Below are 12,270 nucleotides of genomic sequence, written 5' to 3'. Positions count from 1 at the left end.
AGAGCTGAGACTGTAACTCTCCAGTGGCATGACAGAAATTGCAATGTTTGCTTCAGAAAATAACATTACGAGAGCAAAGCAATATGATGATAGAAAGTGGACATGAGGGATGTTGAATCGGCTATGATCCTACTGAATAGTGGAGCAAGCTTAAGGGGCCAGATGGCCTGCTCCTGTTCCTGCTTCTCGTGGTCTTATAGTCAATGGTTTTAAAGTGGGAAACTGTTTTTGAAGCTGATTGACAATATTATTAGAGAACTGGATCAAAGCTAATTGTCAGCATTTGTTTCAGTGCCCATCTGCACACTTTGCTGAGATTTCAAGACGATGTGGATATTTTGTACTGGCTTTGAACAGGAGCACAACTGATGTTATAATGGAAAGTGACAGCCTTGTCCTTTCTTTTTTTGTTCCTCATAGGACCCGTGAGCAGCATCTTAGTAAACAAGTATGGATCACGTCCAGTGATGATGTTTGGAGGTTTGCTATGTTCAATTGGAATGATATCTGCTTCATATTGCAACAGTATCCTTGGACTCTTTATGTGTGTAGGCTGCATTGGAGGTGAGTATTATACACAGCAGCATTAGATAAAGGATATAAATTGAAACTCAATAGTATGTTACGATCAATAATCCCCCACTATCACCATCTTTGGGGGTTACCATTGACCAAAACTTCCAATGGACTCACACATAAATGCATTGGCTACAAGAGCAGGTCAGCGGCTAGGAATACTGTGGAAGTAACTCACCTCCTGACCCCCCCAAAGCCTGCCCACCATTTACAATACACAGGTCAGGAGTGTAATGGAATTCTCCTGACTCACCTGGATGGGCGCTGCTTTAACTACATTCAAGAAGCTCAACACCATCCAGGACATAGCAGACCGCTTGAATGCCATCGCATCCACAATATCCATTCCCTCCTCCACTGACACTCAGTAGCAGCAGTGTGTACTATCTACAAGATACACTGCAGAAATTCACCAAAGAGCCTTAGACAGTGTCTTCCAAATGCGTGACCACTTCCATCTAGAAGGACAAGGACAGCAGATATGTGGGAACACCACCATCTGCAAGCTGCTCTCCAAGCCACTCATCATTGGAAATATATCACTGTTCCTTCAGCGTTGTAGGGTCGAAATCCTGGAATTCCCTCTTCAAGTGTATTGTGTGTGCACCTGCAGTGATTCAAGAAGACAGCTCCACCACCACCTTCTCAAGGTCAACTAGAAACGGGCAATAAATGCTGGCCCAGCTAAAAAAGTCCATGTCCCACAAATTATTATAAACAAATATGTATTCTGATGATGCATAGTGTCTCCATAACCTGCTTGCAGTGATCAAGAGATTGGAACTTGTAAGCTGGGCTGGGAATCTTGGTTATGAATTGCAGTTATGATTAATAATATTTACTGTCGCAGCCCTCGAGTTGTATGTAGGGAGAAGGGCAAGGAAACTCACCGAGATACCTTTACCTATACTGGAGAATAATTTTTAACACGTTAGTTAATCATCATCGATGATAAATCTGGAGTAGATGTGAATTAAGTGGAACTGCATTTCTAAACAACAGCTAGTGCAGATGCAATGGGTTAAATTAGTGGCTAAAATTTGAAATGCATAGGGGGAAGGAGGGAATAATTTAATGGTGCAATTAATTTGGTGCACTAGGGTAACAAATATTGAAACAAAAATAGAATTTGGAGAAACAACATTCTGTATATCAAATTAATTGCACCATTAACTTATGCTTTCTTTCCTGTATTCCCTTCAAATTCTATTCACTAATTTAAAACTCTATATTTTCACTAGATGTTGTTTGGAAGCATGGTTCTACTTAATACATGTCTACTCCAGATATATTACCAATGGTACTTTGCTGAAAGGTCACTGGTTTCAAAATGCTAACTCCGTTTCTCTCTGCAGATACTGCCACGTGTGTTGTTTTTATTTCTGATTTCCAGCATGTGCAGTTCTGGTGTTCCTCTTAAGAATATTGAAGTTTATTTCAATGTCCTACTTATTAGTAATGTAAGAAATAGGGAGCAATTCATCCAGTCTCTCACTGTCCTCTGCCATTCTGTAAAACTGCTGCTGAACCTCTCCATTAACCCTACATAAAACATAGAACAGTACAGCACAGGAACAGGCCCTTGGGCTCACCATGTCTGTGCTGGCCATGACGTCATTCTAAACTAATCTCATGTCAGAGACAATGGGAACTGCAGATGCTGGAGAATCCGAGATAACAAAGTGTGGAGCTGGATGAACACAGCAGGCCCAGCAGCATCTTAGGAGCACAAAAGCTGACGTTTCGGGCCTAGACCCTTCATCAGAAAAAAATTTATTTTATCTCTAAACTAATCTCATCTGCCTGCACATGGTCCATATCCCTCTTGTTCCCTGTCTGTTCATGTTTACAATGGAATAGAATAGAATATTCTTTATTGGCACAGAAGTACAGGAATATAGTAAAAAGTTTTTACAATGGCTGCCTTCAATGGCACCATCTCAAGTACAAATACCTGGTACAAATCTTGGATACAAAAGAGGAATAAAATGAAAAGTAGTAGCATTACTCACAGTGTCTAAAAAATAGGTTAGAAGTAAGATAGTTATAACATAGTTAAAGAATTGACATTGCCGTAAAGTGTAGCTTTGAAATACATCTTAAACATTGCTAATGTATCTGCTTCTACCACCTCCCTTGGCTGCACATTTCAGACACCTACCACTCTCTGTGTACCCTACAACTCTCCCTTAAACTTTCCCACTCTCACATTAGACCTATGGCCCCTCATTTTTGAAAGCTGCACCTGGGAAAATGACTCCGACTAGCCAGCCTATTCATTGCTTCCCAATAATTGTATGTACTTTTATCAGGCTGCCCCCTCAGCCTCCGACACTTGAGCAAAAACCATCCAAGTTTGACCAAACTCTCCTTAGAGCTAATGCACTCAAATCCAGGTAACATCCTGGCAATCCTGTTTTACACCTTCTCCAAAGACTCTACATCCTTCCTATAGTATAGCGATTGGTACTGCACACAATACTCCAAATGTAGCCTAAATGATGTTTTATGACTTGCCAACTTTTATACTCAATGCCTTGACCCAAAGAAGGCACAATGCCATAGGCCTTCTTTACCACCTTATCCACTTGTGTTGCCATTTTCAGGAAGCAATGGACTTGGACTCCAAGATCTCTCTGGGTTTCTGAGATAACAAGGTGTAGAGCTGGATGAACACAGCAGGCCAAGCAGCATCAGAGGAGCAGGAAGGCTGATGTTTCAGGCCTAGACCCTTCTAAGAAATCTTAGAAAATGCCATTTTCTGAAGAAGAGTCTAGGCCTGAAATGTCAACCTTCCCACTCCTCTGATGTTGCTTGGCCTGCTGTGCTCATCCGGCTCTACACTTTGTTATCTCAGATTCTCCATGATCTGCAGTTCCTGCTATCTCTCTGGGTATTGCTGCTTCTTAGGGTCCTGCCATTTACTATATAATTTCCCTTTGCATTTTACCTCCCAAAATACATTACTCTCACTTGTTTGGGTCGAACTTTATCTGCCATTTTTACATCCAAATTTCCAACTGATCAATATTCTTTGACAACCTTCCTTAGTGTCTACAGATCTACCAATTTTTGTGTCATCGACAAGCTTGTTAATCAAACCACGTACGTTTCATCCAAATCCTACATTGCAACAACTGAGGTCCCAGCTTTGATCCTTGTAGAACAGACTGGACACAGTTTTCCAATCAGGAAAACACCCCTCCACACAACCACTTTTCTATGACCAAGCCAATTTTGCATTCAATTTATGAACTTAGTTTGAATTCCATGTGATTTAATCTTTTGTACCAGTTTACCATGAGGGACCTTGTCAAATGTGTAAATAAAGTCCATGTAGACAATATCCACAGCCCTACCCACATCAAACATCTTTGTCACTTCCTCAAAAAACTCAATTAAATTTGTGAGACTTGAGCTCCCCTGCATAAAGCGATGCTGACTATCTCTAATAAGTCCATTCTTTTCCAAATGGGATTAAATTCTATCCCTAAGAATCTTCTCCATACTTTACCTACCACCGATATACGGCTCACTGGTCTATAATTTTCTGGAATATCCTGTTGCCGTCTTTAAACAAAGGAACAACATTGGCAGAGAGATAATGGGAACTGCAGATGCTGGAGATTCCAAGATAATAAAATGTGAGGCTGGATGAACACAGCAGGCCAAGCAGCATCTCAGGAGCACAAAAGCTGACGTTTCGGGCCTAGACCCTTCATCAGAGAGGGGGATGGGGGGAGGAACTGGAATAAATAGGGAGAGAGGGGGAGGCGGACCGAAGATGGAGAGTAAAGAAGATAGGTGGAGAGAGTGTAGGTGGGGAGGTAGGGAGGGGATAGGTCAGTCCAGGGAAGACGGACAGGTCAAGGAGGTGGGATGAGGTTAGTAGGTAGCGGGGGGTGCGGCTTGGGGTGGGAGGAAGGGATGGGTGAGAGGAAGAACCGGTTAGGGAGGCAGAGACAGGTTGGACTGGTTTTGGGATGCAGTGGGTGGGGGGGAAGAGCTGGGCTGGTTGTGTGGTGCAGTGGGGGGAGGGGATGAACTGGGCTGGTTTAGGGATGCAGTAGGGGAAGGGGAGATTTTGAAACTGGTGAAGTCCACATTGATACCATATGGCTGCAGGGTTCCCAGGCGGAATATGAGTTGCTGTTCCTGCAACCTTCGGGTGGCATCATTGTGGCAGTGCAGGAGGCCCATGATGGACATGTCATCAAGAGAATGGGAGGGGGAGTGGAAATGGTTTGCGACTGGGAGGTGCAGTTATTTGTTGCGAACTGAGCGGAGGTGTTCTGCAAAGCGGTCCCCAAGCCTCCGCTTGGTTTCCCCAATGTAGAGAAAGCCGCACCGGGCACAGTGGATGCAGTATACCACATTGGCAGATGTGCAGGTGAACCTCTGCTTGATGTGGAACGTCAACTTGGGGCCTGGGATGGGGGTGAGGGAGGAGGTGTGGGGACAAGTGTAGCATTTCCTGCGGTTGCAGGGGAAGGTGCCGGGTGTGGTGGGGTTGGAGGGCAGTGTGGAGCGAACAAGGGAGTCACGGAGAGAGTGGTCTCTCCGGAAAGCAGACAGGGGAGGGGATGGAAAAATGTCTTGGGTGGTGGGGTCGGATTGTAAATGGCGGAAGTGTCGGAGGATAATGCGTTGTATCCCGAGGTTGGTAGGGTGGTGTGTGAGAACGAGGGGGATCCTCTTGGGGCGGTTGTGGCGGGGGCGGGGTGTGAGGGATGTGTCGCGGGAAATGCGGGAGACGCGGTCAAGGGCGTTCTCGATCACCGTGGGGGGAAAGTTGCGGTCCTTAAAGAACTTGGACATCTGGGATGTGCGGGAGTGGAATGTCTTATCGTGGGAGCAGATGCGGCGGAGGCGGAGGAATTGGGAATAGGGGATGGAATTTTTGCAGGAGGGTGGGTGGGAGGAGGTGTATTCTAGGTAGCTGTGGGAGTCGGTGGGCTTGAAATGGACATCAGTTACAAGCTGGTTGCCTGAGATGGAGACTGAGAGGTCCAGGAAGGTGAGGGATGTGCTGGAGATGGCCCAGGTGAACTGAAGGTTGGGGTGGAAGGTGTTGGTGAAGTGGTGACATCTGGGATGTGCGGGAGTGGAATGTCTTATCGTGGGAGCAGATGCGGCAGAGGCGGTTTGACATCTGGGATTTTCGGGAGTGGAATGTCTTATCGTGGGAGCAGATGCGGCGGAGGCGGTTTGACATCTGGGATGTGCAGGAGTGGAATGTCTTATTGTGGGAGCAGATGCGGCGGAGGCGGTTTGACATCTGGGATGTGCGGGAGTGGAATGTCTTATCGTGGGAGCAGATTTTGACATCTGGGATGTGCGGGAGTGACCTTCCACCCCAACCTTCAGTTCACCTGGGCCATCTCCAGCACATCCCTCACCTCCCTGGACCTCTCAGTCTCCATCTCAGGCAACCAACTTGTAACTGATGTCCATTTCAAGCCCACCGACTCCCACAGCTACCTAGAATACACCTCCTCCCACCCACCCTCCTGCAAAAATTCCATCCCCTATTCCCAATTCCTCCACCTCCGCCGCACCTGCTCCCACGATAAGACATTCCACACCCGCACATCCCAGATGTCCAAGTTCTTTAAGGACCGCAACTTTCCCCCCACGGTGATCGAGAACGCCCTTGACCGCGTCTCCCGCATTTCCCGCGACACATCCCTCACACCCCGCCCCCGCCACAACCGCCCCAAGAGGATCCCCCTCGTTCTCACACACCACCCTACCAAACTCCGGATACAACGCATTATCCTCCGACACTTCCGCCATTTACAATCCGACCCCACCACCCAAGACATTTTTCCATCCCCTCCCCTGTCTGCTTTCCGGAGAGACCACTCTCTCCGTGACTCCCTTGTTCGCTCCACACTGCCCTCCAACCCCACCACACCCGGCACCTTCCCCTGCAACCGCAGGAAATGCTACACTTGTCCCCACACCTCCTCCCGCACCCCCATCCCAGGCCCCAAGATGACATTCCACATCAAGCAGAGGTTCACCTGCACATCTGCCAATGTGGTATACTGCATCCACTGTACCCGGTGCGGCTTCCTCTACATTGGGGAAACCAAGCGGAGGCTTGGGGACCGCTTTGCAGAACACCTCCGCTCAGTTCGCAACAAACAACTGCACCTCCCAGTTCCAAACCATTTCCACTCCACCTCCCATTCTCTTGATGACATGTCCATCATGGGCCTCCTGCACTGCCACAATGATGCCACCCGAAGGTTGCAGGAACAGCAACTCATATTCCGCCTGGGAACCCTGCAGCCATATGGTATCAATGTGGACTTCACCAGTTTCAAAATCTCCCCTTCCCCTACTGCATCCCTAAACCAGCCCAGTTCATCCCCTCCCCCCACTGCACCACACAACCAGCCCAGCTCTTCCCCCCCACCCACTGCATCCCAAAACCAGTCCAACCTGTCTCTGCCTCCCTAACCGGTTCTTCCTTCCTCTCACCCATCCCTTCCTCCCACCCCAAGCCGCACCCCCCGCTACCTACTAACCTCATCCCACCTCCTTGACCTGTCCGTCTTCCCTGGACTGACCTATCCCCTCCCTACCTCCCCACCTACACTCTCTCCACCTATCTTCTTTACTCTCCATCTTCGGTCCGCCTCCCCCTCTCTCCCTATTTATTCCAGTTCCCTCCCCCCATCCCCCTCTCTGATGAAGGGTCTAGGCCCGAAACGTCAGCTTTTGTGCTCCTGAGATGCTGCTTGGCCTGCTGTGTTCATCCAGCCTCACATTTTATTATCTTGGAACAACATTGGCTGTTCTCCAGTCGTCTGGCATCTAGCCTGTGGCTAAAGAGGATACTGGGGTTTCTGCTTTCATGAGATAGCTGTATTATGGAAAATCATGCTATATAAATAAATGGGCCAATGGGAAAAGCAGGTTGAGGGGTGACTACCATAAAGTGTAACACAAAGGATAGTACTATTATCAGTTCAGATGGGTTGGCCTGTCTGTGACAGCAGCTTCACAGCTCCTTCTCGGATTGACACAATTGTCCTCACTATTTCCAAAAAGGGCAGGGCAATTACCTGGGTGTCCTGGTCAAAATTTATCCCTTAGTCAGCAACACAATGACAGGCTGTCTGGTCATTATCACATTGTTGCTTGTGGGAGAGCATTGTGTGGAAATTAGCTGCTATATTTTCTACAATGACTGCATTTCAAAAATAATACAGTGACTGTCAAGCATCCTGGTTGAGGTTGTGAAAGGTGTAAGCCTTTGTTAACAAGAAGATCAAGGCTCAAGCCTTGTCTCAGACCTCAATGGCCAGGAAAAGTGAGTAAAACGATGGAGTATCAATTGGCAAATTCTTCCAGCACTGCCAGTTGTAGGCTGTAAGATTGGGACAGATTCCTGGTCGGCCATGTGACTAAAAGAACACTGCAGGGTCTGGCACCACTACCTGCAGTTTCAGACTGTGACATATACATGTGTGTATGTTGCCTTGGCAACTCAGACTCCTTCAGCAATCTTATCACCACACCCCAAGGGTATCAAGGGATAGGGAGCAAAAGTGGGAAAATCAAGCTGAAACATAAGTCGACCATGATCTGACTAATTACTTAAATAGGTTTCTTTAGCCCCCTGTTGTGCCCAGGTCTTGTGCCTCAGTTTCTTTTCATGGTAAGTTAGATACACGGTTTTTCACTCATCCCTGCAGCCCTACTTTTCCTGATAATAGACATGCTGACTTCTTACTATTCAGTTTTAATGAAGACTGACAGGGAGAATTTCTCTGGGACTCTTGGATTCACAGCATTGTACAAGTACACTGCATGTATCATTAGCAAAGGGCTCCTGACAGCAAGATGCCTACTCAATAGAATCGCATTATCGCCAACACAACTTTGTGTTTTAGAACTAGCTTTCCCTTATTCGTCGATCACATTATAGCCAATTTGTGTTGCTGGGACACACGTCATAGCAGAATTCCCTGTACAATGATCACAGTTAAGGTCCCAAAAGTCTCCTCCCATGTTCCCTTCAGTCTCCTGGGATAGATCCCATCAGGATTTGGAGACTTGCCTACCTTAATATTTTTCAAGATACCCAGCATCTCCTCCTTCTTAATATCAATAAGCTTGAATACCAATGCGAAGAAATTATTAAGGACCTCAACTGCTTCCTCTGGCTTCACACATTAATTGCTCCCTTCTCTTTAAGCGGACCTATCCTTTTCCTAGTTACCCTCTTGCTCCTAATATATGTATAAAATGCCTTTGGGTTCTCCTTAATTTTACTTGCCAAGGATATCTCGTGACCCAATTTAGCCCTCTTAATTCCTTGATTAAGTTCTTTCCTGCTTCCTCTATATTATTCAAGGGTTTTGCCTGATTTCAATTGCCTAAACCTTACATATGCTTATTTTTACTTTTTGACTGAACTTTCAATATCTCTTGTCATCTAGGGTTCCCAAATCTTGCCATCCCTATCTTTCATCCTGACAGGAACATGCTGGTCCTGAACTCTGATCAACTCACTGTTAAAAGACTCCCACATGTCTGGTGTGGATTTACCCTCAAACAGCAAACCAAATCTAATCTAGGATCCTGCCTAACATTGTCATAATTAGCCTTCCCTTAGCACTTGTGCTTTCTCCATAACTACCTTAAAACTTAGAGAATTATGATCACTGTTCCCAAAATTTTGATCAAACTTTAATCACCTGGCCAGACTCATTCCCCAGTACAACATTCCCCAATACACAGCCCCTTCCCTAGTTGGACTCCCTACACATTGTTTCTATCTACTTTCCTGTCCTATCCCCATATCTCTTGGTGTCCAGCATTCACCACCAAGAAATATTGCAATCACAGAATCCCTACAGTGCAGGGGCAGGCCATTTGGCCCTTCAGTCCAGGCCAACCCCTCTGAAGAGCGTCCCACTCAGACCCATCCCCCAACCTTGTTCTCTGAAATCCTGCATTTTCTGTGGCTGCTCAACCTAGCTCACACAGCCTTGGAAACTATGAACAATTTAGCATGGCCAATCCACCTAACCTGCACATCTTTGGACTGTGGAAGGAAACCGGAGCACCTGGATGAAACCCATACAGCCAGTCACCCAAGGGTGAGATCGAACCCGTCCCTGGTGCTGTGAAGTAGCAGTGCTAACCACTGAGCCACCCCACAAGGGAAGTCTGTTTTCACTCAATAGAGATGTCACAGTGTCATTCAGACTGATAGCCAGTGCGGGAGGAAAATTTATATTAGTGTAATATAGGTATTACTGTGCTGATGTTGGAAATGGAAGCACAAATATTTAGGCTGCCCATCTGTAGCTGTGCCTGACCTACATGTGATGCTGATATCAAGCAGAGGGAAATAAAGAAGATATTTCATTCTGCAAAACTCACATCTATCTTCTTGATGCATTCAGCAAATGCCAGCCGCAGAAATTCTAAGTCCCATTGATAATTCTTCCAAAGCTGTCAACTGCAAGACAGCATCATTGTTTCCATTCTAGTGATTCCAGGTGGTATACAATGAGATGCTTATAATAAAAGCAAAATATTATGAATTCTGGAAATCTGAAATGAAACAGAAAGAACTGGAGAAACTTGATAGGTCTGGTAGCATCTGTGGAGAGAAAACAGAGTTAACGTGTCAAGTCTGTTATGAATCTTTTTTAGAACTGTAAGAGCTCCTCTTCAGAAATGATTATAATGTTGCCTGATGATATTCAGCAGTGGAAAAGCTTTGTGACTGTGCAAAATGTCATTAGTTGTTAGTTCCAAAAGCAAATCACATTGTGAAATAAATAATCACAGATAAACTGATATGTGGAGCAAATGTCTAATGTGATGTTTTATGGAGAAAGCACAATAATTGAGTGGGAGGTCATAGCCTAGTGGTATTGTCACTGGACTGTTCATCTCGAGAGCCAGGTGATGTTCTGAGAACCTGGGTTTGAAGTCCACCATGGCAGGTCGTGGAATTTGAAATCAATTTTAAAAAAATAAGTATATTAAGAGTCTAATGATGACCGTCAATCCATTGTCGATTGTTGAAAACAGAAACCCATTTGGTCCCAAATGTCCTTTAGGGGAGGAGACATCTTTATCTGGCCTGGCCTATATGTGACCCCAGCCCCAAAGCAACGTGGTTGACTCCTAACTGCCGTTTGAGCAAATAGAGATGGGCAATGAAAACTGATCTAACTGAGAATGAATAAAAAAATGCCCTGATGTTCTGTGCTTTATAACTCCTTCATTCTTCTGAACATTGATACAAAACCATTATTTATTTGCTTACTCCATAAGTATTTTATGACTCTTTATTTCATATATACATGTTCACAAATATAATGATCTCGTTGATTTCTTTTCAGGCCTAGGATTGGCATTCAACCTTCAACCAGCTTTAACAATGATTGGAAAGTACTTTTACAAGAAGCGCCCCATTGCCAATGGGCTGGCAATGGCTGGTAGCCCAGTGTTCCTGAGCACCTTGGCACCTCTGAATCAGTATTTAGTTAATGTCTTTGGTTGGCGAGGCAGTTTCTTCATCCTCGGAGCAATCCTGTTGAACTGCTGTGTGGCAGGATCCTTGATGAGGCCACTACAACCCAAAAAGACCACCGATATAAAAGATGCACAGTTTTCCACTCTAAAGAAAGAAGATGGCAAGGATTTGGGGGATGGTCTGTCACAGAAAAAGAAGAAGAAATCAAGCTTCTTTGCCATAATTAATAATTATCTGGATCTCACCCTCTTCAAACATCGGGGATTTCTGATCTACTTGTCAGGAAATGTCATTATGTTTTTTGGATTCTTTGCTCCAATTGTTTTCTTGGCTTCTTATGCCAAGCACATGGGCATAGATGAGTATTCTGCAGCATTCCTGCTTTCCATCCTCGCTTTTGTAGATATGTTTGCAAGACCCAGCATGGGCCTGCTTGCAAACTCCAAATGGGTGAGGCCGAAGATCCAATATTTCTTCAGCTTTGCTGTCTTCTACAATGGCTTCTGCCATGTCATGTGCTCATTGGCGAATGACTTTACAGGCCTAGTTGTCTATACCATCTTCTTTGGCTTTGCCTTTGGAATGGTGAGTGCTGTTCTCTTCGAAACGTTGATGGACCTAGTTGGTGCTAAAAGGTTCTCAAGCGCAGTAGGACTCGTCACTGTTGTAGAGTGTTGTCCAGTACTTCTGGGGCCACCACTGGCAGGTAAGATTCATGCCCTCTGAACTCTTCTGGAAATTAGCTGCATGCTGTCTCATGTTTACAATAACCCACATCAGCTGAGTTTGACCCATGTTTACAGCGTTGGAAATATTTATTGTCAATGTAGACATTTTCTGAATTAGAATGATAGAGCCCTACAGGCTATTCAGCTCATCGCATACACATTGCCCCTCTAAAGAGCATCCCACCCAGAACCAACCGCCTACCCTATCCCTATATTGCCCATGGCTAATCCACCCAACCTGCATATCTTTGCTCAGTGTAATAGAGTCATACAACACAGAAACAGATGTTTCAGTCCACCCAGCCCATACCAAACATAAACTAGTCCCACCTGCCTGCTCCTGGCCCATATCCTTCCAAACATTTCCTATTCATGTACTTATCCAAATGCCTTTTAAACATTGTAATTGTACCCACATTCACCGCTTCCTCATGAAGTTCATTTCACACGTGA

The 12,270-nt window shown here is 45.5% G+C and overlaps 1 protein-coding gene across 5 annotated transcripts in view; it reads left to right on the top strand.

The window, feature by feature from the left end:
* Nucleotides 1–12,270, top strand: part of LOC125460853 (monocarboxylate transporter 2-like) — a 318,309-nt gene that overhangs the window by 96,855 nt on the left and 209,184 nt on the right. For all 5 annotated transcript variants that reach the window (XM_048548973.2, XM_059652552.1, XM_048548972.2 and 2 more), the window contains 2 exons: nt 421–564; nt 10,956–11,795. In XM_048548973.2, coding sequence (XP_048404930.1) covers nt 421–564; nt 10,956–11,795 — 984 coding nt within the window. The remainder of the gene's footprint in view (nt 1–420; nt 565–10,955; nt 11,796–12,270) is intronic.

Source organism: Stegostoma tigrinum, chromosome 18 (assembly GCF_030684315.1).
Source record: "Stegostoma tigrinum isolate sSteTig4 chromosome 18, sSteTig4.hap1, whole genome shotgun sequence".
NCBI classification, from domain to species: Eukaryota; Metazoa; Chordata; class Chondrichthyes; order Orectolobiformes; family Stegostomatidae; genus Stegostoma; species Stegostoma tigrinum.
Note: the sequence above shows the minus strand (reverse complement) of the source record. Positions and strands in the feature narration are given on the sequence as shown.